Here is a 27,887-nt window from a genome sequence, read left to right as displayed (position 1 = left end):
CTTGGGTTTTCGAACAATTTATGAAAATACAAAATTCTTACAAATTAAAGGTTTAGTTTATTATGTCGTATAATACTAGACTCAGTAGCATCGATGCTGTTCATAACAATATAGCTGAATATAATTATTTGAAGTAGTTTGACTAGTTTCCTCTTTCTTCGTTTGAATAAAATTACGTATCAACTGTGACTACACTTTACACTCCTACACGCCACGCCTTTCATCAATAATGAAACGGTCAGTCATGCTGCATGCACTTGTACAAAATATATTTTCAGAGTTGGTATGCTAATTACGACATGCTCACTAAGCTAAAATATTTGAATATTTAAAGAATTTTACAACTGTTTCCCTCTAATGGTAGTCTCTAGTAATGAGTAATATATAAGTATTCTCATAGCATAAATAGGCTCAAATGGAAAAATTTTCATCCCTTGGGATAAAGAAATCTAAATTGCAAATCGCATAATTTTATTAACTACCGACACTCAATCGTTAAATTGTCTTAAAAATCTTTTGTACATTTTCCACGATGACCATAAAGTGAATAAAAATGGACATCGTGTATTTTGTCGGAAGTTCTTCTCTCACTTTCCTCGTCGTCACGAATATCATAATTTGCAACACATTAACCATAAATGAGTGCAATCGATTACATGGGACTTCGAGAAATAAGATCTTTCTAGACTTCAGTCCCCTGCATTTGTTGGCCAGGTTGAATAACCTTAGAATTCACTGTTCTACGTTTTCGCTTGTACAACATGGCAAGAACAACAACAGCAATTATAAGTATGAAACAAACGGCAACGACCACAATTAACACCCATTTTAGACGTGACGAACTGTTAAAATCACCATTTCCAGCCTCGGCAGGTCCGTCGAAACCATAAACGCCTTTATCACGACCTTCGTTGATATTGTAAACTAGTTTGATTGACCGCAACAATCCTGGTCCGTGTGACGATTCCTGGTCGGACTGTGCAACGTTTCGAATTGCACGTTTTCTTGAAGTCTGAATCTCATGCGAGACTGCACTACGTTTACCAATGCCTCTCTTCGAGCTTCCGTATGATCTGATTGTGTAAATTGCATGTAAATACCATTGACGACCGCCAGCAACCTAAAATGTCAATGCGTTAATTATACATAAATATTTTTCAGATGATCTCAAAAACGAAATCTCGGATCAACGAGTTTACTAATTTTTATAGGTAGCTACAGGGAATGCGGATAATCGTAGAGAAGTTTCAAGTGACCATGATGAGAGACCATCTCTAGATTTCCTTCTGGAAAATTTTAAAGCTTGTATATGTTACTGTTTTAAAAGCTGATGATAACTAATACTAAAGTGTTCACATTTACAAGGCATTTAGACATGTTTGAGCTGTGATTTTATGTACATTCAAGTCACAGTCAACCCAAACAAAATTGATGTTGTGTTTTTATATTGGTACACTTTTCCTTTGTATTGTCATGTTATATTGGGTTGTTTTTTTTCCAATGGCGGATTTAGGGTGCGGCAAACCTCAACTGCTAAACGCAAAATTTTCAAAATTTACGAATCGATATGTTAATAACTTTCATGAACTCAAACTGCATTGACTCGAATTGTTTTCATTATGGCATTTTACCAAAAGAAAACGAAGTTTACAATGAAAGGGTAATTGTTCGCATTTTCCAAAAAAGTTGGAGGAGTTAGTGCATAGCAAATTTTTCTAAACCTTGGGCCCAAGCGAGCCTTGGACCTGGCATGTTTATATAAAGTAAAAGTACTAATAAAAATAAAAGTATATAATGTAAAAGTACTAATACTAACTTCAAATAACGGAGAACTATTAAAGCTAAAACCGTCAGAGTTGGGCTGCTTCACCAAGCTTTGAGCATTTTCATCATCAACGGCTAATTGTGCGGCAAAGGGAACATCACCAAACTTTTGTGTTATCATGTATGGAGCCCCACGGTCCTGTAAGATAATGAACTATCGTAATGAAAAAATATAGAAGATATTTATGAAGCCAAACGGACCGGTAATATAATAAATTGTGGCAAAGATTAAAAAGTTAGAGAAGACGTGTATGTAGGCAAACGATCGTGTAACATAATAAACTATTGTACATAAAAAATAAAGAAGAAATGTTTGAAGCCCGCAGTCATGTAGGATAATGAATCATCGCAATGAAAATCCAGAGAATACGTAATAGAAATTATTTGATAAGAAAGTAATTCAAGGTTTGGCAATCTACACATAAGAAACACTTCGACAGGTGCATTTTTTAAGAGGTATGGATACGACATAAGTTTATAAGAAGATCATCTGTGACAACAGAAACGAAACTGTGAAGAGATAAACGGCCAAAATTCTAGAAAGCTCACCAAAATTTTGAATCGATTACTGAGACGATCTGAGTCTGCAAGGCAACCATATTCTTTGCTATCTGGGTTATACCGTGGAATATATCCATCAAGACCACTGCATACAAATATTTTCTCAACTGATACGCGATAAGCACTTCCTAAACTTTGCTGTGGATCCACCATAATACGACCGTAGATCATTGAGCCTGAAAATTGAGTTTAATGTTATATGAGCTACCAAAATGAATTCAATAAAGTTTGGCAATGAGAGTCATCGATGAATTACGATTAGGATTGAACGTTCCTTTCACAGGCATATGGATTGTAATTTGAACAATCTTTACCGTGACATAGATCCACAATCCACAGTGTAATACCCGATTTTAAAAATACCAATTTACAAATTATATTGTTAAAAAGTAAATCGTCTGAGCCTGGGAGTATCGTTACACGTTTGTGGATATAGATCGTCCATGTTAGCAAAGTCCTGAGAAGGACTGTTGTTGTTGATGTTGACTGACGTTTTGATAACCGTAGCGGAAGTCATCTTTGAGTCAAGTAATGTCCACCGCTAAGGTTGTCGAAACGGCAGTCTACATCAACAACAACAGTTCCTCTCAGGACTCTACATCCACAAACATGTAAATTATATTGTTGATAGAATATGAAACATAACTTTCAAGAACAGAGAACGTACGTATAAACTCATGGGCGTAAGGGCCAATATTTTTTTTCGGGGTGGGGGCGGTAGGAACATTTTTAATCTTAAATGACCTAATTCACCCAGCTTTCCACGAAAACTCGACTAGCTTTGTCTGCCTGACATTTTGAAGACTGCCACTCCACCCCCCAGCTTAGTACGCCGATGTATTAACGCCGCATGTTCTGTGTACGTTGAAAGAGCTCGCACTAAAAACTTTGTGGCAGACGCAAAAGCCAAATTAAATATCAAGCATCGCGTGAATTTGGTCTGGATAAGGTGAAGAATACATTGGGTGATTAGGTGATTTGCTTAATGCAATAAACCATAGACGGTAGACATCAAAGAGAAAAAATCCAGGGCATGATTACCCAATGAAAACGCTGCATCGGATTGCTCCAGCACTTTATTTGTTTGGTTAGATAACCATATATCACGTCGAGAGAGCAACACGAATTGAGTTTGAATGCTGAACTCAACTTCATCCGGGTCACTTGTCTGCTGAAATCTGATTGGTAGTGTAAACGTAATAGGCATTCTTGGATTGCAAGTTAGGGGAGTAGAATATTTCACGTTCTAAAAAGAAAAAAGAGGCCTTTGTGATCACACAATCCGCCTAAATGAGTCCTTGAAAGTCGCTCGAAGTAGCTTTGGAAATGTTGTACAAATCTTAAGTGGTCAGAGGTCTGAACAGTCACAAAAACAAAACACGATGCAGGTCTTCCCTCATGTTTTCTCACCTGTGTAACAGTGCAAGGAATAAGTTTGACATAATACGTTCCACTGTAATCACGAACAGCAAACTCTGACACGAATTCCCACATTTGTTCCGGAGAGTTGTACGTTGGTGTACTGCGAAGTAAAGTCATTTGAAAGCTGAGGTTTGGCTGATCTGGTGAAATGACCATTGAGATTTTGCTTTGATCTAAAGAAAGCAGGAAATACTGCACAATATTACAAATGCCATGATAATTTTTAACAGTAACAGAGAGTCTCTATAAAGCTCACTAACACCAATCATCACTACCCCTGCTCCCATGATCAATGGAAATGATCTAATAAAGTGGTTTGAGCCCTGGAGTTTTATAGATGTAAATCATCCATGTTTATAGATTAGATCATCCAGGTTAGTGTATTTTTGAAAAGGACGGTTGATGTTGGTGTTGACTTCCGTTTCTACAACCTTAAAGGTATAGTAGTTTTCAGAGTCACTGGGCGATCTACATTTACAAACATGGAACTGAACTATGATGCTTTGAAGACGGCAGCATGTGAAATATAATACTATATAATAATACTTTCTTGCACAAATCAAGTGGTTGAAAATGTTAAATTTAAAATTTCTGTTCAATATAAATCGATTTGTTATTCTTCACGAATGTAAAATGGTTCTGCATCATTTCTAATAATGACACATTGAAACCTTAAAATTTAAAAGTAGCAACTGAATTAAATACGCAGACGTTTCATATATCTATTCAGCTCCCATGCAGATTTCAATCAAACAAACAATGTATGAAAACCAATCATTTGTTTAAACAAGACCTTCGCGTATCCCAAAGGTCAAAGCAGTAATATTGAATGGGCGAATTGATGCAGCTAAAATGAAATGTAGAAAACGAAAAATGGACTTACCCTCAGTCGATAGAATAAACGTTCCTCTAAATCTAGCGACAGTTCTGAATTTAACTACAAGTCGTTTGTCTTGTGGACGGATCAAAACACCTGTTGGATATAAGTAGCCTTTTAGAACTGAATCCTCAGGTGGACCAATGCCGTCTTTCCATACAACCGCAGTATTGTAAGTGAATGACATCTTTAGATGGGACGAATGATCAAGATGCATCCAACCACCAAGCGCACTTGGAGAATGATATATATAGGACACGTAAAGAGGGACACGTACGGACAAATAGGAACGCGTAAGGTCACGCACTTGACCATCAGTTGATATCCTGCCACCACATTTGTTGATTAATTCAGACATTGTATAATAGTTCTCAAACGTCCACATACACGACTCGAGATTCAAATTGCGATAAAAACGTAGAGTTGATTCTCCACGTAATTTACTGCTGTACTGATAAGGTTCTGTTGCAATCGACATTTGAGTTACTTGATCGGTCAAGAATCCACTTTTTGTTTGGATTTCATGGGTATCAAGAAGGTTCGAGCATAAATGTTGCCCGCGACGCGAAGCATCAGCGGTTAACGTGATCTCAAAGTTGGACAACGATTTCGTGGATACTGCAGGAAGAAGGCCGTCGATGTGAGGCACCAAGATACGAACACGGATCATGTTGGGATAAGACGTACTTTCCAAACCAGTGTAGGTGATTTTAGCAGAGAATGACTCGGATCCGATATCACCAACTTCTTGTGGTAAACACAGACCATTGGTGTGGCTTATCGTTATTGGGTCACTGGTCGAGTCGATACCCTTGTAATTTTTAAATGTGATAGCACGAGCCGTGCAACGGACACGACTACCTGCACCAAAATAAATACTGTCCAATGTTATCATTGAGGTACTCGCAAAGAATGTTTGAGAATCAATAGATCGAAAATCACTCGTAACGCCATCAGGTCCCGTCGCTGCGGCAACCTCCCAGTTGTACCATGTCTTTGCATTATCGATAGACTGTCGACTACATAACGAACCTGTCTCAGAATACCGAGGATGCTTGGGATCGCAGGCCTTCGACACAAAAATGTCAATGTTATACTTTCATTTGCAGTCAAAATTATTATCATATTACACATAGAAAAGAAAGCATTGCATTTAAAACGACTTGTAAAAATAATAAAAAACTGATTGTGACATGGCCATTAAAAATCTTCATACTCAAATTCTATATTGCTCTAGATATTTACGTGTAAAATTTTTGTTAGTTAAGCATATGAAATAACATATTGCATAAACTCACCGTAACACATATCAAAGGATAACCCTGTATAGGCTTAGCATCAGCCTTGCTTATGTCGTCATAATCTTTCAGAGATACCACAGTCGGAATGAGTGGAAATGTCACACCAGTCCTGTGAAGGTTTTCCTCGATGTATACAATTGTCTTGTCATTATCAATTATAGCCACGCGGTTCTTGTCCCTCGTAAGATGAACAGTAAACGCTTCTCTCATTTCACGCTCTTCATCATGAAGGATTTTTATTTTTACTTCCACGATTGTTTCATTCTTCTCAAAAGTCAAAACCTTGATGAAAACGGGAAAAAGAAAAATTCAATGGAAGAAAAGTAGACCCCGATAGTTTCCATTAACTATCTTCATATATAAACTATGCCAGTTGATTTGTTTTTAAATAAAAAAATCACAGCCACATAAATTTTCTACATCTCTCATGCATTAATTAAAAGTTTAACAACTCAAATTATTACAAAACAACGTATACTGTTGCACAAAAAGTAGAGCAATGAAATATTCAAACTTACTTTACTTAAAGGTGCAAAATCTTCATCGGCCTTTGCAGAACCATCCTTCGTGTATAGTCGAACTTTAGATGTTTTTGATGTATCCCCAGTCCGTGCCACAATCAATCGCACGAACCTTTCGTCATCTTCTAGTTTTGGTTCGTTGATGAAATGTCGTTTCTTCAAAAATCCAATACCCGATCCTGAAAAAAATTTCCAAATAATTATAAAGAAAAACTGAATGGGTCCATTGATTTATGGAGTGGTATGCAAAGAAGATAAGTTAGCTGGCAATTATTGTTCACTAGTGCTTATTAGAAGTTGAGCAAATATGAAATAATCGAAATCCAACGATTTGATTGCCTCTCATAACTTACGGTCATTGATATCAATGATTTTAGCTTCAGCCCATCGTCTCTTTCCAATCAAACTTTGTCCAAATCCATGCTGTAGCTGGCTTTGTCCCAGAACCAGACCGAACTGCTCCGTTCCTTCATAAAACAAATCATCAATAATGGCAACAACACATTCTTGCGTCTTCTCATTTGCTTCAAATATTACTACGTCGTCATCGGTGTTTGATCTTTCATAATAATCCACTCCAGCACTGGCAGTCTCCTGTCTTGTATAGCATCGTATTGCAGAGCGTTTTGACAGATCACCGCTACGCACAAGTATTGCAGTCAGCATTCGGTCTTCTTCATTAATTATGTAAGACGAATCTTGAAACTGTATAGTAGGCACTAAAATAAGCATATTAATCATTGTGGTACAATTTTTCAGAAACTATATTTCCAATGTTAATCATGACCCAGCTTTCCATACGAAAATTTATTCGATTATTTCTTCCATGGCAAAATTACTACCAGCTTGTTATTTCTAACGACATCGTTAGTGTGTGATGAATTAGTCTGGTATCCGAATATGAGAACGGTATTGCTTTTACCTAACTATAAAAAGCTTACTTACAATCCGAGTGTGTGTCGTTTATTATAATCACAGCAGTATGGTCGATAGCAGTATGTGCGCTGATGGGCAAAGCAAGAACAACTTCAAATGATTCTAGACCTTCCCGAATAGGTAAACCAAGATCGTCAAGTATCATGATCCTCACAGATTTCGTCTGCGATCCAGGTGGGAAATACAACGTTTTTGACACCGGAATATAGTCCTTATTTGCTGAAAAGAAAGACTTTGCTTTAGAAGTCATATATAAGAATGTAGCAGTAGATCTCATTGCAGATATTTTTTGACAATGTGAACACAAATTCTAAATAGGTATAGTCACATTAAAATAAAAGACAACAAGCTGGATCAGGGCTATATCATAAATATTGTAGATCCATTCAAGTCAGAGAGGCTCTGTACATATAAAAATACACACCTTGCGCAGAAAGTGGATTTGTTTTTCTTGATCTAACAATTACGGACGATGGTTGAGATAGATCACTGCCGAATCTTTTCACAGCAACTTCGCAAAAATCTGCGCTTTCGTCAATCACGTATTTCGCTTTTTCAAAGAAAAACCGAGGTTCTGCAAAAATGTTTGATACATAAATATTACAACGACCTAGAAAGAAACGTATTTTGAAAACCTATACAGGTTTCTCTCACCAAAGTGCACACATGAAAACGAGTATAAATTATATTAAAAAAAAGGCATTACCATCATTTTTGTCAGCTTTGATCACCACTGTTGACGAGTTGTACTTATGATCGATAAAGGAATGAAAACGAGGAAAAATTGAAACTGAAAACTCCTCGTCATCTTCATAAAGCGAGTCGTCAATCAATCGAACAGAACAATTTTTTTCTCGTTCACCCTTCCAGAAGATTTAAGAAAACGTTTCAATCAAGGTTAGTTATGTTAATAATGCATCACTGAAGGACTTCCATTGATAAAAGGGATCTTCTCAACAGGATACTGAGGTCAACCCGGAGGGTAATTCAAGGTTCTTTGATTCTCCTCCCCCTTAAGATATCTAAAGCGCAAATCTAATTTTCAACTATTCGAAGTAGTAAGTAAACAAATTGGCTTTATTTTTACTCTTGACCATTGATCAAATCGATCATTAAGAAGTATTTTATCTACTACTTTCATATAATTACCGTATGAAACACGACAAGGCCAGTTTTATCTTTGAACTTGCTTATATAGTCAGAATAGGATTGAATTCCATTTTTGTGAGTGCCATCTGCGGTAGCTAAATTAATAAAAAATCTTTAATACGTTCATTTAAAGATGTATTGCAGGTCATTGCACCTGATCATATAGGTCAATTTTGTTAATAGTCACGTGGTTTATGATTTTGCGCAGGGACCAATTACCTGATTGGGTCACACACCAAATATGATCTTCCTTTGATGTATCGCCTTTGCGGTAAAGTGCAACATTGGCCACACCAGCAAATTCATCAACCTCTTGTCTGAGTTTGGACATGAAGATCACTGCTCCTAGAGAGAGAGATTGAAAAAGTGACCAATGAAATATGGTTAGAATTGGCTTAGAAATCATTCTATCTATAAGTTTGAATAAGCATCTGTTGTTTATAACAAAAGTTGAATCTTTGTTACTCCTCAAAGTAGAAATATTATAGAATCATCATGTAGCCTTAAACTTTAGGAATATGCCTTTGCAAGACACTAATTTTTTAATTCAATTTAGACAATTTTTAAAACTACTATAAAAAAAAACTACCAGTGTGAATCATTGCAAACAAAGAGTAGCATTAAAAGAATAAAGTAAACAAGAAAAAGTAGAAAAATCAGCAACGCGTATGACGTTTGTATAAATAGTTTTCTCAAAGTTCCATTTGATTAATTCCAAACTATTTAGTTAGTCATTTTTATTTCACTTACTATCTTCAGGATCAGTTATAGTTATTTTTGTTTTTCTTCTCCCACTTATCACTGCCATTACTGGTGAATGAATCTCGACAATGAAATGCTCATTGTTTTCGTACAAATCATCGTCGATGAGAAGAATGGTCCACGTTTTATACCTCTCACCAGGATTAAATTGAACTTGGTCGGCTGAATTTGGTACAAAATCCTCGTTGATTCTTGCTGTTTTGTCCACAGTTCGAATGCTAACAAAAGATGACTCGCCCAAAAATCCGTTTCTGAGCAAACCTATCGTTACTGAGCGATCAAGTTCACTAACTTGAATAGCAGTGTGGTCGAGCGATATATGCGCCCAATGGAAGGAAAATTTTTGGTTGGATAGTTCATTCATTCCAGAGTCAACGACATCAAAGAAAAACCTATCTGAGGTCGCATTGACTTCATTTTCTTCTAAGACGAAGTGGATCAAACTGTCATCAATATCCTTTTGGGTGAACTCGAAGATAGTTTTGCTCTCATAGGCTAAATTAACTAGTCTTCCAAAATTGGGAAAGTCTGAAATGAAGTAGATTACTTGAGAACTGTTGCTATCCTGATCGTAAGCCTTAAGGATATCATTGCATAAACACAACCCAAGTGATCCACCTGGAATTCTTTCAAGTGTCGTTCCACCTCGATTGATAATAATCTGCGGGGTGTTGTCGTCAACCGGTTGTATAAAGATCTCAATCTTCAGCGGTTTACGAGTTAAAGTCTTTGTATCTGGAAGGACATAGTAGTCCAAATGCGTGCCATCAGATAGTGTGAATGAAAATGAATCAGTGGTTGTGTCCGAACCGTCGTGTTGATAACTTATAAGGTTGTTATTTACATCCTCCTGTGTAAACGTCATGACAGGTTTACCAAATTTATTGATGAAGCCGTTCACAGGAATTTGAGTTATGGTGTAAACAAGAGTATTTGGTGCGTTGTCTGGATCTAGCGCTTGCAGCTCAAATGATGTCAATTCCTTTGTCTCTCCTTCAAGCAAAGTTAACGTATTGTACTTGATTGTCGATCGTGTGTTGTCGCCATCTACAAGCGAAATGTAAAACTTCCTCAACACTTGATGACGACCATCGCTCACTTCAAATTGAAAGCTGTCCATATTACTGCCGTCCTCACTCGTGTGAACGTACTTGACCATAAGACCGGCTAAATGGACTTGAGTGAAGTTGCTAATAGGAACGGTTGGTCTACCAGCCATTGCAATTATTCCCTTTTTTGGAGGCTGAGTGATGTAGTACTCAAGTTTTTCGTCAGGACTGTCCACGTCTGTACTTGTTATGACATTGGTAGTTAAAGTAATTGATGTGCCTTTCTTCAGATTGATTCCTAAATTTAAAACAATGCGTCTTATAATGAAATATTTTTTGAAAAAGATTTAAAATTTTTGTGAATACATCTCAAACTTCTGTGTGCAATATTTCAATGACTACAATTTTCAGACATTCATTTTGACACCATGTTCAATATTCAAAGGTCTTAAGAATGGCTAACAATATAAATTGCACCATACCTTTGCTTATTACGACTGGGTGGACTTTATCTTTGGGTTTGAAATATATATAAAACACTTGATTGACCAAAGTGTTCCTGCCATCTGTCACGTCAAAAATTATTTCTTTTTGTGTAGAAGGAAACAAAGACATATCTGTATAAAACAACAACCCACGATTAATATCACTTTGTTTGAATTTTGATCCTTTGGTCAGATTACGAGGAAGAGTATTTTGTCCATAAAGCATCAACTGTGATTTTTCCGGAATCTTTCGCAATTTATAAGTCAAGTTAAAATTGTCAGAATCGTCATCTTCTGCAAGCAGCATTTGTGAGGATACCATTCGAGTTTCGCCAACGCTCCTCAGCATCATCCCATTGTTGGTCACGAGACGTGGCGTTTCGTCATCGATGGAAAGAATGCTGATGACGACATCTTTTCTCACTTCATGAATACCGTCCGTAAGCAAAAACGCTAAGACATCTCTGTTGGTTTCTGAATCGTCGTGAACGTAAGCTATTTCATTTCGACGTATTTTTTCAAAAGAAAAGCTACGTATACTCTCTGAAGGGGTTTTTGACTGGTCTAAAACGTCACCATGTTTTGGTGACTTCAGCAATCTTAGAGTCAAAATGTCTTTAGGAACATCACCGTCGTCTATATTCAATAACACGGAACTAATTGTCTTTCTTCCACCTTCTTCAAGCTGAAATTTGTTCAGAAATAATTCTGGAATTTCATCATTTTGTCCTCTAATATGAATCATCATCATATGACGCGTTGAGTCCTTTAGACCGTCAGAACAAGAGAACGCAAACATATCTGATTTTGGTTCGACTCCTCGATGTCTATTTTGAACATAATTGATTCTTTGACTTATTAGATCACGGACGACAAAGTTCATTATTGGAATACCGACTTGTGACTGTTCCATTCCAGGCAATGGTGCGATGTTTTCGAAATATCCATACTCAGGTAAAACGTCGATACTACACACAATATCATCGGGTACGGTATCTTCATCAGTGATAATCAGTCTGTCTGTTGTCAAAGGAGCCTTCTCGCCTTCCAAAACTTCGAGAGAGCTGTTGACTTTGATCATCGGTTTTTTATCGTCAACAGGCGAGATTCGCACGCTGAACTTGATTGCTGAAAAGAAACAAGCAAAAACATAATTTTATAATACAGCCGTTATGCTCAACAAAAAATGCTTTGTGCAGAGAGCAGAGATTGAAGTGACCTTTGGGAATACTTAGTGTGGTAGGCCAGGTAGACGGTGTCATGGTTTGATTAGTGTGCTGACTGCTGACTTCATTGTCCCAGAGATACGTATTTTGAATTTCCAGCAGTTTTTACATTAACGCAATAAAATATGCTTGTTAGCCTGTGCCCTCCCCCTCTATCTGTTGGGTGCCCCCCCCCGTTTTTGAACTACTACCTATTCCACTATCGTCATGCATATATCATTTGGAACAATAAAGGCAGTACTCATATACACAAGCTCGAGACATGCTCAATCAATAAAATATTACCAACTCTGTGGAATTCGCTTATCAAAAGACCATCAGGATCATCAGTCATGGTTAAGTTGAAGTTATCGTGCGCTTCATTCACACCTATCTCCCGGGCGTCGTGTAAATACATTACGAGATTATTCATTATATCCTCTTGTGTAAAACTGTTTGCAATGCTTCCGTTGACCAATATGTGACCTTGCGTGGGAAGTGAATTTACCATAAAAAGCAATTCCAAATCGTTTGAGTCAGGATCGTTCGCATGAAGCTCTTGGCTGGTAATGAACGCTGAGCCCGCCTCCTCGACGCTGATTGCTGCATTTCTTACTAATGTGGGTGGGTGCTGGTTTCTTGCACGTGTGTCCGTCGTTTTGTGCTGCGAGGCTGTAAATTGAATATGATCGATCAAAAAACATTATAAAATAAACACAAATAAACTGTACAAATTAATCTGACCTGAACCAATTACATCAATCAATCAATCAATCAAATCAAAGAGAATTTGCAAATCAATCTTGAATACATTTTAGAAGAATATTAAAACTTTTGTTCAAAACTTATCTGTTTCCCATTATGATTATTTTATAAAATAAATAAAAGATGTTTTTTTATGTTTGCACTGGCTTATGCAAACCTCGGAGGCGTTTGGGAGAACTCTTGAGCATGTGAAACCCTCGACCTTCGAGTCTGTGTTTAAAAACTATTTATCAACCACATCATTCTCTATTTATAGAGATATATGCCTCTACCCCAGTTCTCACACGTAGTATGCGATTTCAGGTTGCAAGCATGGTTGCAAGACTAGCTTGTTCTCATTTCAGGTCGCAAGGAAAAGACTGGTATAATTTTACCATATGTGATATTTTCATGGTATAAAACTTTGTGGGAATAATGCAATGCCTTTTGTTTGTAGTAATTTGGAATATATGCTTTGAACATGAAATTGTTGAGCAATAATTTTGCCTCATTTTTGAATATTTACAAAGTCTAATGGAAAATGAATGTTAAAGTCTTAGGTGCGTTGAGTTATGCGGAAGCTTTCAAGTCAAAAATGATGTTATGAGTAACGTACGCTGAAACCCTTCTCTTAGAGCCAGGTCAATCTGGTGAACTCGTAAAATATCATTCGACTCTACAGCCTACAAACAGGCTTTCCACAAATCATCAATTTTTATGATATTCATGATCATGATGTGAGCACACTCTGGAGTCTGCTAATAAAGCCTAGAGATATATGAAGATACCCCCCTCAAATAAAAGCATATTTTCAAAATAATACAGCAATCATTAGCTTTCGTCTGTATTGCAATGTTTCCGGAACAAGATCTAATTAAACGGTAATTGGACTCACTGGATAACAAAGAGTTTTATAAAATATACACAAACACTGCCAATACGCATTTTGCTGCACGTTTCAGAATCCTGCAGAGTTCCGTTTTATGCTGGCAAAAATACATGTTGGCACAAGCTATAAGTAAATCAAAACAAAAGTGTTTGTTTGCTCCATTTAAATGACGCATTAAGTATTTCAGTGTTGCCAGGGTATGACAATAAGATGCAGAAACAGTAAAAACATCCCAAAAATGATTTATTGGTTATTTTCATAATATGCTTATCCATGTCGACAATAGGCGGATTCATCTCTAATTCAATTATGGCTCGCATTATTTTGTTTAACTTTACTAATTAAAAAAATTTAAAAACGAAAAGCTTGTTAAAGTTGTCATGTTATGAAAACAGAGCTTCGCACAGCTCAGTCGGCATTATTCAGACTAAGCAGAGACGTGCTGCGAGGGAATCCGAATTTTTAAAATGATATTATAACAGCACGCGATATGAAATAATAGTATAAATACTATTTTTATAGTGACGTTTAGACATCGTCATATGATTACGATTATTACAGATTGTAAATGTTTAGTTAATTAAGCATTTTGATTTATTATATATAGAGAGCCAGAGCAATTATAAATGAAATGGAAAAATAAGGCTAAAAATAAAAAACAAAATACTTCCAACAAATGAGCACATTTGACGTGTAAAATTTTGAAATAGCTAGCGACGTGCAAGCTATTTTTTTTGCATATTTCCCGAGGAACCCCTTCAAGAACCTTATCAAGAAGAGCAATTTACTGGGACAAAATTAAACACGAAAGGTTATATTTATATATACGTAAATTGCATCTGCCTAAAGATAGAAAATAGGAATGTCGATAAAAACCGTTCACTTCTGTGGAGCTGATTCATCTGAGGTAGTAACACACGAAGTTTTCTATTGCAAAAATAAACATATTGGTTTGCTTGACCAGCGTGGAATAAGCAACCATATATTAAGTACCTTTGTCAATGTGAAATCTAAATATAGTACGCATTTGCTTCATAATCAATTCTTCTCTTTGATGGGGCAGTATACATATAGTATGCTAATTCATACAATCACACGTAGCGAAACACTGTTAGTACTAACCTAACGAACATGTGTATGTTTAAATGTTGTATTGTTTTTCTGAATTGCCGGATATTGTTCGTATTTGTTGATAAATGTCAATAAACGATAGCAAGTACGCAAGGCAAATACGGTAAAACGACAACTAACACTTTTGCAAGCGGAACAACTATTCCAGCAAAAAGAGGGTCGATTGTTGGAATATTTGAATGGAATCACTTTCAATTCTTCTCGAAGAAATCAACTCCTTGTTAAATCGCAGCTGGAAAACTATTTTCAAAACTTGCCAGCAAGAGCGTCTGTTTGGAACAATTCGACAAGGTAGGTATTCTTAAAATGCCTTAGCAATGTAACTATTTATACTACTTATAAAACAAACATTTTCTTGCTGTGATTATCAGTAAAAGGTACGAGAGTTCATATATAAACTTCCAGCATCTTTGCTCATGAACTATAATGATTTGCTTAGTCGCGATTATTTGCGACCAGGCATTTTGGTCATAAAATTACACACACAAAGACAAACAAGTTCATGAGCAATCAATGTATTTCATACTAGCACAAACATGACCATCAAAAACCATCTGTGCCCGGACGACATGCAATACTGTAATCGTATCATCGTGGCATTGTACAAACACCAACTACTCTGACCTTTGAATTAACGTTGCTTGTGGAACGGTCTGTTTTTCGTTTACTTGAATGCATGCTCATACAGACTATTGTTTTGCTTTTAAATTAGTGAATCTAATGAATGAGTCGCAAAGTTATGATACCGATGCACAGATGAATTGGAGTGAGTGATGTTTGTCATTAGTCGCTCATTTGTAAATGTCCAAACACAATGGCTAAAAGGAGCGCCGTTTTCAGCTTTCATCAAAACGTTGCCGCAATACTTTATGATGCCGAGTTTGAGCTTTGAGCCAAAAAGCAATTAAAAGCATGTCAAATATAAACGTAATAACGTTCGCTGTCATTGCAGAGCAGAAGCTGGCAATTGAAAAAAATTTTACCATATTTTTAATGGCTGCTTAGCTACTACGTTCACTAATAAATTACTACACACTGCGTCTAATGCAGCTGAGATGACCTAAATTCATGTATGATTACATAAATTTCAAGCCTTCCTAACAAATATTTCCTATTTTCTAAAACTTATTATAGCGGCAAGGGGTGGAATCGAGTATTTTGTCATCAACTAAATTAGTTGGTAGCAAAATTTCAATTCGACAACAATTTGCAATTTATTTCTTTGTATAATGTTAACGTACCCGCCTGAATGTGCAAAGTTGCCATTTTCTTTCCATTGAATTTCCTTACTCTAATCTGATCTGATCCGTCATTGTTGGTTTTTTGTGGTACAAAGAGAATTCTCTGATTTTCGATGTCCTCAATTGTGAAGCTATCAGAAATGTCAAGTCTTCGTCCACTTTTGTACAGCGCTCCACTTGCTGGCAAAGCATCAATAGTAAATTGCTGCCATTTCAAGTTCTGCTTCGTAGGTAAAAGCACTTTTCCATTATTATCAAAGTAGAGAGTAAAAACTCTCTCACGGTCGGTGTGACTTACATCAGCTGAAAGCAAAATGTAAAATTTTTGCTTTGTCACATTATTACGAGCTGGGTCATAAACTGTGAAATGAAACTTTATGTAAATGTCTGTGTGACGGTAAAGTGCAGATGGTGGTTTGTATGCCACTTTGTGGTGTCGTAACATTCTTTGTGTAAAGGTAGACAATATTTTTTCGGGATGATCGCTGGAAACAATGTGTCCAGCATCCGCTGTTTCATTTTCACCTGAATTCAGGAAGTGAGGAGCTTTGTCAATTGTATAAAAAAGGTCTAAATCATTCGAATCCTCATCTGTATACCATATCATTTTTCTTGTGAGTTTAACCAAGTTGGAATTTCTAACCTCAAGCAGCAACGTACTATCCGTATCTAACTTTGGACTCTTCTTATCGTGTTGTTTTATGAAAATTTTGAAAACCTTTAGACTAGACTGATTAGGTTTTTCTGCATTGTCTGTCATTTGAAAATAAAATCTGTCTTCGAATATTTCAGTGCCAGAGTGCACATAATACAATCTTCTTTTCTGTATATCCTCCTGTGTAAAAGAATTGATGTTGCTTCTTACCCAGTGAGCCCCTCTATTCCACCACAAATCTGGATTTTTTGGTGTTTCCGTTTGCCGAAGCATCAAAAGTCCAGCTTGAAGACCCGGTTCACCCATTCCTTCTACCCAGTATGCACCGCGCTGCAATTGAGATCCGACGAGAAATTCTATTTTGCTGGTATCAGAATCGACATCAAAAGCTTTCAAAGAGTGCTCGTCAATTATTGCATGTTGGCCTTTTATTAGTTCTAACCCAGTATTAGCCACCAAAATAGGCATTTGATCGTCCACACTCATGATGTTGATCACAAATACAAATTCGACGTGGTGTTCTCCATCAGTGACGTTCAATATGATATTGTCGCTATATGTATCTGAATCATCATGTTGATAAAGTATAGTTCCATTATCCAAGTCAGCTGGTGTAAAAGTACTTGCTGCCTTACCATTCACATACAACTCACCATGACGTAATCCGCCAACAACTTGAACCTTCACGTCCTCTATGTTATCCTTATCGATAACTTCCAAATTTCCTTGTGATGAGATAATTCTTGATTGACCCTCGAAAAGCACAAGTTCCTTGTTTTTTGTAACTATCGGAGCTAACGTGGTTCTAGGTCGAACTTCAATCAACAAACGTATAGGCAAAGAATGCAGTGCTTCTGCATCGATCACTTCAAACAAAATCTCTAAGGTTTGCCTAAAATTGATCATTTTCGACGGAGGCTTGTAAGCAATTTTCAATTCCTTTAAGTCCTTTCTATAAAAGGATGTAATTGGGGTGTAAAGATCATCAGTGTTAACAATGTAACCTTTCTCGGGGATTAGTGGCTTAGTAATATTGAATATTAAATAGTCCGCATTGGTTTCTTTATCTTCAGCATCAAGAACATCGGTGGTGATCAGCGTTGTGACATGTTGATCCACTGACATTAACTCTAAAGCCTGAAAAGAGGCCTTTGGTCGTTCGTTTTTTCTTGCACCCATTATCCTCACAGCTAGTTGAAAGTGTTCCACCTCGCGTTGGCCATTTTCCAAAAGAACTTCTACCAGCAAGGGAATGTAGTCTCTGTTTGACGATAAAGCTCCTCTCGTGTGCTTGTAGCGTACATCCGCAGCAAGGAAAGCGGTACAATTTATCATTTTTCTAAGAGCCATTGTGGCATTGAGCAACTCACCATAGCGAGGCAGTCCTTTTTCTGAGTCACGAATTACTATCCGACAATCTTTTGTGCTTTGTTGATCGTAAGTAAACTCCAATATTTGACTGTCGATAGCTGATGAGACACGGCCAGGTTCACTTACGATCAGATCCTTTTTTATCTGAACTATATTCATTGGCACAAAATTCACGTTTACTTCCAAAGCAATACGACGAAGAAATGTGCTGGTCGGGCAATCAAGTCGGACACTCAACTTCACGAAATCTTCACTTGGTGCTTTTGAACCAAGGTGGACGTATTTTACTTTGCCTTGGGAAAATCGACAAGAAAATTCATCCGGTGTTAAATAACCGGTTCTCTCCGCAAGTGGATCATCACGAACCACGGTGACCTCACACCGACATCTCTTAGGAACTTCAATAAACAAATGCTCTTGTGGGTCAAGCCATGCGGACCTACCGTATGGCACAACAAGAGCGTTATTTCGAGCGATCTTCGGAATTTGCTCACCACCAGCTACTAAAGACACGACATACATCGCCATAATTCCAAACACTTGCAAGTACATCGTAATCATTGTGTGTACTTATCAGGCCTGTAAAGGAAAGAATGTGTTAGGAAGAATATAACGAAGAACAGTGTGATTTGCTTGAGAAATCGACCACGCTTTCATGGCACAATGTCGTTATTCTGATCAAGTTAAACATGGTTGTGACAGTACGCCTATTATCACAGGGCCATTATCATGTTTTCAATTATATCACGATAATCTATACTCAAAGAAACGTAGCCATAAACAAAACGTCAAAGACAGCAAAACGTGCGACACGCTAATGACACATTTTCTCGTGCCATGAAAAATATACCAGACTTATGCGAACGATAACAAAAATTTCCCGCGTACTGTTCGAAATTTAGAGACAATTTTCCAAATACGATTACCTGTTTAGAAGTGATATATATAATTTATACCTTCGTTTGCAGGGAGTAACTTTTCAAATTATTGTACTCAATAAACTGTTGCCTTTACTTTGATATAGCTCGGCAAGGCTCACAATGCCGTCAAAGAACGTTTGACTATTGCGCTTTGTATTTCTAATATATCAAAACAAACTAGTCCATGGGGGGTACTTTCAATTTAGGAGACGAATAAATGTATGACCTTTGTGGTTAACGAAGGAAATTAGAATCGGCTTTTTTCGTTAGAAACTGCTATTTGAATTATAACCATCGATGTAGACAATGAAGTCCATAGTTAGTCGATAGAGTGTGCGTTAGAGTTGCGTTTACAAAGCACACGTTTGCGTGAGTAAGAATTCGTTTAACAGCCGTTTAGCACTCTTACGGAACACCAACCACTTAACATACTCAAGTTTGTTTAATTTAGCTAAAGAAAACATGACTAACGAAAACATTTCGCACAGGTAGTTTAATAATGAAATTTTAAAACTTGTGTTCGCTGATTTCGCCCTTGGTCTTGTAAAGCCGCTTGCTTTTACTGATGATTTGTTTCACCCAAAGTATTCACTCTCACCCTGGCTCTTGTTTACATCGACTGCATGCAAAAATTTGCTTTTGACACGTGTTGTTTAGTTGAATTGAGCACATACTATCTGCACTATGAAATTATCTAAGCTTCATCAACAGACCTTTTTGTTTAATTTGCTGTACATAAGTTGCTGTTCGTCCATATGATGCTCCGTCCAAAATATAGTATAAACAAAAAGATGCATAGGGCTTATGGCTAACTCAAAGATTAGCAATCAGCATGCGGTAGACAAAGATATATATTTCTTTAGGCACATGCCCGCGCTTGTGAACTACACTGCTGTGACCTCTCTGCGTCAGCACAACATCGTTTTGCATGGTGTGTATGTGTTCCCAGCGTGCCATGGGAACTTTACTCTAATGAGATTGAGCCAAAATGTTCACACAGTGGCTTGATACTCAAACAATTGCAGGAATTTAAAGCAGTTTTGTTCATTCAACAGGTAGGCTGATTGAAGTGAAAACCACCTTACAATGACAGTTGTTTATCTTGCACACTTGTTCGTCATTAACTTTATTTTGACATGCATGCATGTGTTTATCCTGAGTCCAGAGAATTTTATCTCAATCATTCAGTAAACAGATATTTTATCATAACGGCTACAGTGTCGCACATGCTCAATTTAATGTTTTATTGGTAATTTGATTGACACCGAACAACACCAAACAATGTCGGGTTCTCACGGGAGATGGCTACGTATTTCAATCTCATCTCAATGAATGTGACGAAGAGCTAAATTATAAAATACAATTTAACAAGGCATGCCCTTGTGACATTTTCCAAACTAATTACAGAACTTTTTGGTTGTCACAAAGTCAGGCCACCTTGAATATAAAAAATAAAATATTGGCATTGTCCTTTATAACACTGATTGCACATTCGAGGGATTTCCAGTCAAGATGATTATGTTGCATTCACTATTAATAAATTTAAAAACCATATATATTAACATTTCCGTGTTCTAGAACATATGCTAGCAAAGACGATTTCAACTCATGGGCTGATGAGCAGATGATGAAATCATTTATAAAACTAATTATAGCAACAATCCCATGTTTATGCAAGTACTTAAAATCGTCATCTCTTAGGGGATTGACACATACCATGATAGATGATGGCAAATATGGACTATGCACTTGCTGATAAAGTGTGCTATTGCATAAAAGTAACAATTATGAATAGAAAAGTAATTCAACTGCATTCTTTGCAATCCATGACAGTGAACAATCCAGAATCTATATTTATTAAGCGAAAAGATGTTATTTATTGTTTCATAAACCATTTCTCAACTGTTACAATGAAAAATTTTTGATCAAAATCGCCCACCTGCCGTTCGTCATTTTTTTCATTCAAAATATACATATTGCTATAAGCAGTGACAGCTGAGGTGTATTTTAATTTTCAAACGTACGCCAACTATTACACCCCCCTCCCCTTAAACGATTTGTATGAAAATTTAATGCCAAACAAACATAAATACCACCCCCTTTTTCATATCAAACGATATGAACATTGAGATAGTAGAAACACTACATGCTGATACATATTCCTTATCGATAATAAACTCCTTGTCGACTTATTGACTTATGCTAGGAGATATTACACAGCAAGCTGCTTTTAGCTATTAGTCAAAACGTATATGATGCTGCGATGTGGTTTTGATTGAACACAAATCATCATAGACGCCTGCTGCAAGTATTATACAGCAACGTTCGTAGGTGGAGTAGGTCAACTCGTTTATGTTAGGTGTATGTAAGCGATAATAGGATGAACAAATTAAAATCCTGCTTATCAACTCTTTGTTCTTTCAATGAATTATGAGGCCAACGCTAAGTAATTTGCTTTACACGCAAATTCCTTGGCTTTTTTAACTAAGTTTGTCTACATGGTGTTTTGCTGTTGTTCAAAGGAGCTTACAAATTATTTTTAACTTCGACTGAATATTTGCAAAGAACTGCATGAAGAATATCACTGAACTGCAAACTTAAACAGGCAAGTATGCTTAATAAGAAGGTTTAGCGCTAATTGCATGAGAAATACACAGATTTGACAGTTCTGCGTGATTTGATATTTTATTTTATTGTTTTATTGGATTTCATATCCTTTTTAGCTGCATAAACACTCTTATTTGCTGCGATTGAAGGCTAAACGTTGTCATAGTGATTGAGTGAAATTTGACCTAATATAAACACCAAATTGAATTAAAAGATTTTATGTTTACTTTAATTTCCTTTAATAACCGTTTATTTTTATTGTTTCTATAACATTAAACTGGTCATTTTTATAATTCTGCGAAAACAAGTCAAATTTGAATTCACCTGGGGAAAATTTACAACTGTTTTTCTCACGGAGGAAAATGATTTCAACAGAAAAGACTAAATCTCAGAAGAGGCCACTTTGTAATCCCCACGATTTATCTTTATTTGATATTAATACGTTTTCCAAAATATTCTTTTCGTTCGTGTTCGATCTTTTATTAACTACTGGCACACTTACCACAAAAAGCTACCAATAGGTCGTATCCAGAGAGTTGTGCTTAATGTCTTTATGCAAAATTTCTTTCAGAGTTTAAAAGGTTTCTCATGTCATCATTTATATAATTATTAGCGAAGGCAATATGTCATAAAAAATGCAAGGCAAAGTTATAGTGTTTGACGTCAGCAAATAAAACTACGTAATAAGCAACGTTGTGACCAATTATCAATGAGAATATTTGTACTATTATGTATGCCAATTCTCTCCATTGTGATTATTCTTAGTTTGACGAGTAATAAAACGTTCGTCAAAAAGGAAGAATACAAACATTAAATTCTTTTCGTCGCTTTGCTTTGTGATAAAACGGTCAACAAGAAGACTTTTGGAATTGCTATGAAAGAATGACACATTTTTGAGGTTTATGGACTAAAATAGTTGATTTTCCAGGATAGATTACCTAAGGAACCAAAATGTTAAGACAACGGCGAGCACCGACGAGTAAGTATCGTCTAGTAGCAAGGTGTATGGTAACATATCGTACATAAAGTTGATAAATATGTTGTCTTTGCTGCTTTGAAAGTAATTAATGCGTTTTTGATACGGACTCATTTCCAGTCCCTTTAGGGGTATGTACTTGTAGACTCAAGTGTAAATTGTCATGTTAATTTCAAGTGTAAAAATCCTTTTCAAAATGAGTTCAAATACTGATGAAAATTTATGACACACACAGACATGAAGATTACTTCCATTCACGATCTCAATGATACGTCATGCAATCGTTACAAAGCCGCCTTTCATTTTTCTAGTAGGCATTTGTGTATTAGCTATGACTGAGAGACAGAGAGTAGCGTTAAAGTTGTACATATTATATTTTTAGAGCAATGCAGGTCAAATGCTCTTATTCAAGGAAAAAGAATAATATTTTTATTATAACTTTCCGTGGAGACTATTTATTGCATTATACTTTTGTTCAAAATTGATTTTATAACATTCTTACTTGACTAATTTGGCTTTAGCATGGTAACGTTGAATATAATTATTTGACAGTATCAATTAGACATACATCAAGACAACATTTATTGCACTATATTTAATTTTTTAAAGAATCACTCCTTAATCGCCAAGCATTCATCAATTGAATTGAGATTTGAAGTTTGATAAACATAACTGCATGACTGTAGCAGCACGACATTGAAGAAAAGCAAAAACGGAAAGCTAAACAATTTGCACTCTCTGAGACTGGCTGAGTCGGAAGTTTTCCCACCTTTTGAGGCAATATACTCTCAATTTTTGTTCTCGAACTTTCCTCATTTTAATTTTTATGAAATATTCGAACATTTAATTCATAATCGGGTAGTACAAGTCAACCTTCAGCGATCCAGAGTAAAGCAAAATCGATTACACCTGCTAATTCAAAATACCTTTACAACATAGCAATTCGTTGATAATTTCTAAGAATACAATTTTATCTATTGACGGTCAGTTATAATTTATTTACCGACACTGGAGTCTATAAAAGGTATATGTAGATCCACTTTTCAATTACTCTCGTACTCTTAAAGCTTGTCTGGAAAGTAGAAAAAATAAGGTCAAAACCAGTTTTTCCTTGAATGTTACAAAGTTTTAAGAGAATCAATGCCTAAAGTCAAGACTATTTTCAAATTTTGTTACATTGCTATTTCGAAATTTCAAATGGTGCTCAGGTCACAAAAGCATTAACACTAAACTATACCAAACAAACAGACGAATATTTTGGAGATAGTATAGTTGACAACAAGCGTAAAATATTCTTAAATTCAGGAAAGGCGCCAAATGGGAGGGGGGAGGCTGTGAGACGAAAGCATCCCCCACTTTTTCCTCAAGATAAAGTTTTTGTTAACGTTTATATATTTTAGCTTAACTTGAGGCAAAGTAAGACACCGTACATTTTCTATATGTAAGTCGTAACCCCAACCAGGTTCAATTACGTGGCGCTGTCCATGAAATTTCCGCAGTATTCTGTCCTAAAGAGCAGGGAAACATGCGCAGACCGTGAAATTTAAAGGCATAACGGTCAACATGAAGACATCTACGGCCAGTAGGCAAAGTTGACACCGATAATTTCAAAATGCCCCATTCCCAGGACTTTATATCAATAATAAGAAATTGAAACTTAGCTTCGAAAAATAGCTTATGGCGTTGGTGCTCGTATACCATACGAGCAGGTATGTCCCTAAACCTTACCCTAACCCCATCCCCACGCGTGACAAAAAATTCTTCAAAGTTCAAAACTCTGTATTTGATATGACTATCATTACAGTAACAGCAGTTAATAAGTATCCATCAGCAATTAATCTTCTTGCTATACTTTTGTTTGGAACTATTTGCTTGGGAAATTTTTTTATTTTGAAGTGCAAAAAGGAAATACCTCGTTAATTGTTTATTTACGTTTAATAGCAAAGACAAATTGACAATTTGTTTGAGAAATTCCCCATATATGGAGTGTGACTTGAGGTATGAGACAGACAAATTGACTAGTGGGGGGCTTAGTTGGTTACAGATTGACTTGACTGCATGACTTACAATACTTTTATAAGCCATAAGCATTTTATTAATTAATAATGGGCTCACAAAGCACCACAAGGTAGAAAAAATTTGATTAAAATTTAGCAATGACGTTTGATGAATTTTTGAACGATGAAATGCTCATCGTATGGTTATTTCATGCTTTATAAATATTGATGTTGTAGTTTTGTCGAGGTCAAATCGATAATCACAAAAATCTCGAAAATTGCGGAAACACGCTCTTCATCCTGGCACCAATGATCTTAATTGTACGAAATACAGGACAATTAAAAAAGTGAAACGAGGAGCTGCATACCACTAATAATAATGTATTTTATATATTTTGCGTTCTACAAGGTGTTTGTGAAGAAAGGCGATGTTAGCATTTCCCACGTTATCGTATTTCGAACTTAATAAGCATTATCTCCAAAATCCGCATTAACTTAAAAATTCAATAGAATATTAAATATCCCTGGACTGACATTAGGTCAAAATGCGTAAGTCTTTCTATTACATTACAGTTACAAATCTTACTATACTACTCACTGCAAAAAACTGATATGTCTTCACTCTTCAAAGTTTAAACATTATTTCAAATGTTCCTGCATGCTTAATGATTCAAACAGGGTAGTGTAAATTTGGGTCGAAAAAATTAGCAACAATTTTCATTGTTTGGTGCGTTAGATGTGATGTTATTTAAGATAGTCGGACAAATAACTTTTGTACAAGTTATTGATAGCGTTAAAGCTAAATTGCATTTATGAAACTGGCCATGGCCAATTATGTTCGCACACGAAGAGTGAAGATTTAATCTTTGTGATGATTTTGTATAGGTAATTTTTTCACATGCTTTATCCTTCTTTGTGATTGCACGCAAAGAATTTTGCATGAAAAGAGGATTAATTAAACCTCACCACACGTGGTTATAAATGGGATATGTGTATTTTTGGACACAATATCTGCATCACTCATCGGCTAATCATGTTTTTCTAACTTAATTTACGAAAAAAAAATAAAAGGGCTCCAGTTCTTGTCTGGAACATATATTGCTATTGTCGATATTTTCAACACATCAGTCCAATGGATAGCTAGTCACTAAAAATTACACAATTAATAGGAGTTGACGGCGCCATTTTTGTTTTTACAAAGAGTAATGTTCCACAATTGTGTTATTGGTTAGCTGTATTTTATTTTCGCAGTCATCAAACAGTTTTCTTCGATCATCATTCAACACAGATTGAAAGCTTTCAGAAATATTGCTTTTATTCAGATATATTCAACACATTGAAATGAAACAGTTGACAACGCGATAGAAAATCATCATTCTTATTTTCATTACTAATATTCAGTCTCATTAAATTCAATCAGTTCGTTTTGATCCAATTTGTTCATCATGCAATACTCAAAAGAAACTTATATTTGTTGCTATTAACTGCTAAATGTAGCAGAATAAGTGACATGTAGATAAAGTTTGGTGTAATGCAATAGCTATATTGTCATGTCTGTATTGATGAGCATGGTATAGCATCAGGTTTATGTTATTGCTGCCATAGCAAAATCTTTCTAATTATAATTATGTTAAGAACCATAACTTCCTTGAGAAAGGCTAAATAAATAGTTAGGTAAGTCGATGCTTTTTCAAGATTGGCATTTTAACCAAATAAAGAGATTAAATGTCTCCTTACACCTTGCACTTGGCAGCTGGTTGCGATGTAACACATGTATTGCTATGTTTAATTTAAAGTACGTGTATATCATAGAAGAGTCCCAGGTTTTCATCAAAGAATGAATTTCAATGATGAATTACATAACATGTGCGTATTTGCACACAACAGATAAATGATAAATAACTGTTCATATAGTATGTAAACATCTCTTTTGAATCACGCTGATTCTTCAATACACCACAAACCAGAGTTAAGTGTTGGATTAAATGTTTTCTAAATGCTAAAGTATTATCATCTTGTCTTAATTTATACTGTATACACTTTTTGATACGAAGCCCCTAGTTTCATCTATATCAAATGTGTTTTGATTTTACATTGCTGCATAATTTGTTGGAGCAGAGTTTGCATCTTACATCAGGGACATATTGCCGTTACAATGCTGCCAAGGATTTCAAATTTAAACGCAACATTTAGACCGCGTCTGTACTAGGTAGAGAGCACAAAAATGTACTACAGCAGAGCAGCGCGTTAATGAATACTCGAAAGACCACATTGCATGGTCGATTTAATACATACGTTTATGAAAGCAATGTTCTTCGAGTAGATATGGATAAAAAGCGCCAACCTTGGGTAATGACATAGGGGTCAATGGTAAACATATTACAATTTGATAGAGTATCTGTAAGGTCGATTTCAAACGTCAAACTTTTAAGGTGCGGAACGCATTAGAAGATAATCAGGGAATGGCTAGTACTAGAAGCTATTTTTCTTAATGCAATGTACGCATAAAAAGTTTGATGTTAAAAACTTGCCTAAAAGTCAAATTTACTACCATGTGGCTATGGACTACAACGCAAATCTTTCAGACTATTTGTGAGTCATCTGTTGAGAGAAGGACGTTGCAAAACTATTTTCGTACATGACCAGCACTGCTTCTGTTATGACACAGTTTTTGTTTGCACTGAGAATGATTATTTTGTAAACTTCGCAATCCTGCCTATAGCATACAGACGTCTTATACAAACTACATAGTACTGGATTTACCTTAAACGTTGATCAATTTCCACGCGTGGATGTAGCAGTCAAATCTGACTATTTGAAGTGTGAAATTGAAAGATTCTTTTGATGACAGTTGTATATGTCTTTAAGTTTCTCGTCAATGATATTATTATATATGGAATGGAATTCTAAAGAACTGCACGATCACAGATATACGCCCTCGTCTTGCTTTCGGTTTCAATATATCTGATGTTTCCCGACTACTATTCACATTATTATCACTATGCTATTTATTTACCAAAATGAGATGATAAAGTATTATGAACACGCCACGGTGCGAGGCCTTGTGGCACTTATCTAATCTTTTAACCCAATTAAAGTTGTTGTCGTTCTTTACAACCGGAAGCACTCATGTCGCGAAACTCTCAGCTGCTAAGTGAGAAACAGTTCCGTTCATGTCACCATGTTTATCTGACGCTGTATCTTCTTATTGACCATGGTACAGTTACGAGTGGTAAGGCAGATGCTTGTATCTTGATAAACATA

The 27,887-nt window shown here is 36.1% G+C and overlaps 1 protein-coding gene and 1 long non-coding RNA gene across 4 annotated transcripts; one reads left to right on the top strand and one right to left on the bottom strand.

The window, feature by feature from the left end:
- Nucleotide 1: 1 nt before the first annotated feature.
- On the bottom strand, nucleotides 2-27,868 carry LOC124445305 (FRAS1-related extracellular matrix protein 2-like). Of its 3 annotated transcripts, none has more exons than XM_046996014.1 (19): nucleotides 27,387-27,868; nucleotides 16,098-18,702; nucleotides 12,399-12,764; nucleotides 10,885-12,015; nucleotides 9,342-10,700; nucleotides 8,811-8,936; nucleotides 8,592-8,686; nucleotides 8,149-8,305; nucleotides 7,867-8,016; nucleotides 7,452-7,661; nucleotides 6,860-7,225; nucleotides 6,504-6,685; nucleotides 5,983-6,267; nucleotides 4,691-5,753; nucleotides 3,796-3,980; nucleotides 3,427-3,631; nucleotides 2,374-2,561; nucleotides 1,817-1,963; nucleotides 2-1,120 (listed from the first exon to the last, which is right to left on the bottom strand). In XM_046996014.1, the coding sequence occupies exons 2-19, from the start codon at nucleotides 18,682-18,684 to the stop codon at nucleotides 683-685; spliced, it is 9,240 nt and encodes a 3,079-aa protein (XP_046851970.1). In that variant the 5' UTR covers nucleotides 18,685-18,702; nucleotides 27,387-27,868; the 3' UTR covers nucleotides 2-682. The 3 variants fall into 3 exon arrangements, with proteins under 3 accessions (XP_046851970.1, XP_046851969.1, XP_046851971.1); XM_046996013.1 differs by lacking the exon at nucleotides 27,387-27,868 and adding an exon at nucleotides 19,757-19,942; XM_046996015.1 differs by lacking the exon at nucleotides 27,387-27,868 and adding an exon at nucleotides 19,080-19,175.
- LOC124445322 lies at nucleotides 22,440-23,204 on the top strand. Its single transcript, XR_006948114.1, has 2 exons — nucleotides 22,440-22,629; nucleotides 23,009-23,204. It is a non-coding gene; the product is annotated as an uncharacterized LOC124445322 (long non-coding RNA).
- Nucleotides 27,869-27,887: the final 19 nt, after the last annotated feature.

Source organism: Xenia sp. Carnegie-2017, unplaced genomic scaffold, assembly GCF_021976095.1.
Source record: "Xenia sp. Carnegie-2017 unplaced genomic scaffold, XeniaSp_v1 HiC_scaffold_22, whole genome shotgun sequence".
NCBI classification, from domain to species: domain Eukaryota; kingdom Metazoa; phylum Cnidaria; class Anthozoa; order Malacalcyonacea; family Xeniidae; genus Xenia; species Xenia sp. Carnegie-2017.
Note: the sequence above shows the minus strand (reverse complement) of the source record. Positions and strands in the feature narration are given on the sequence as shown.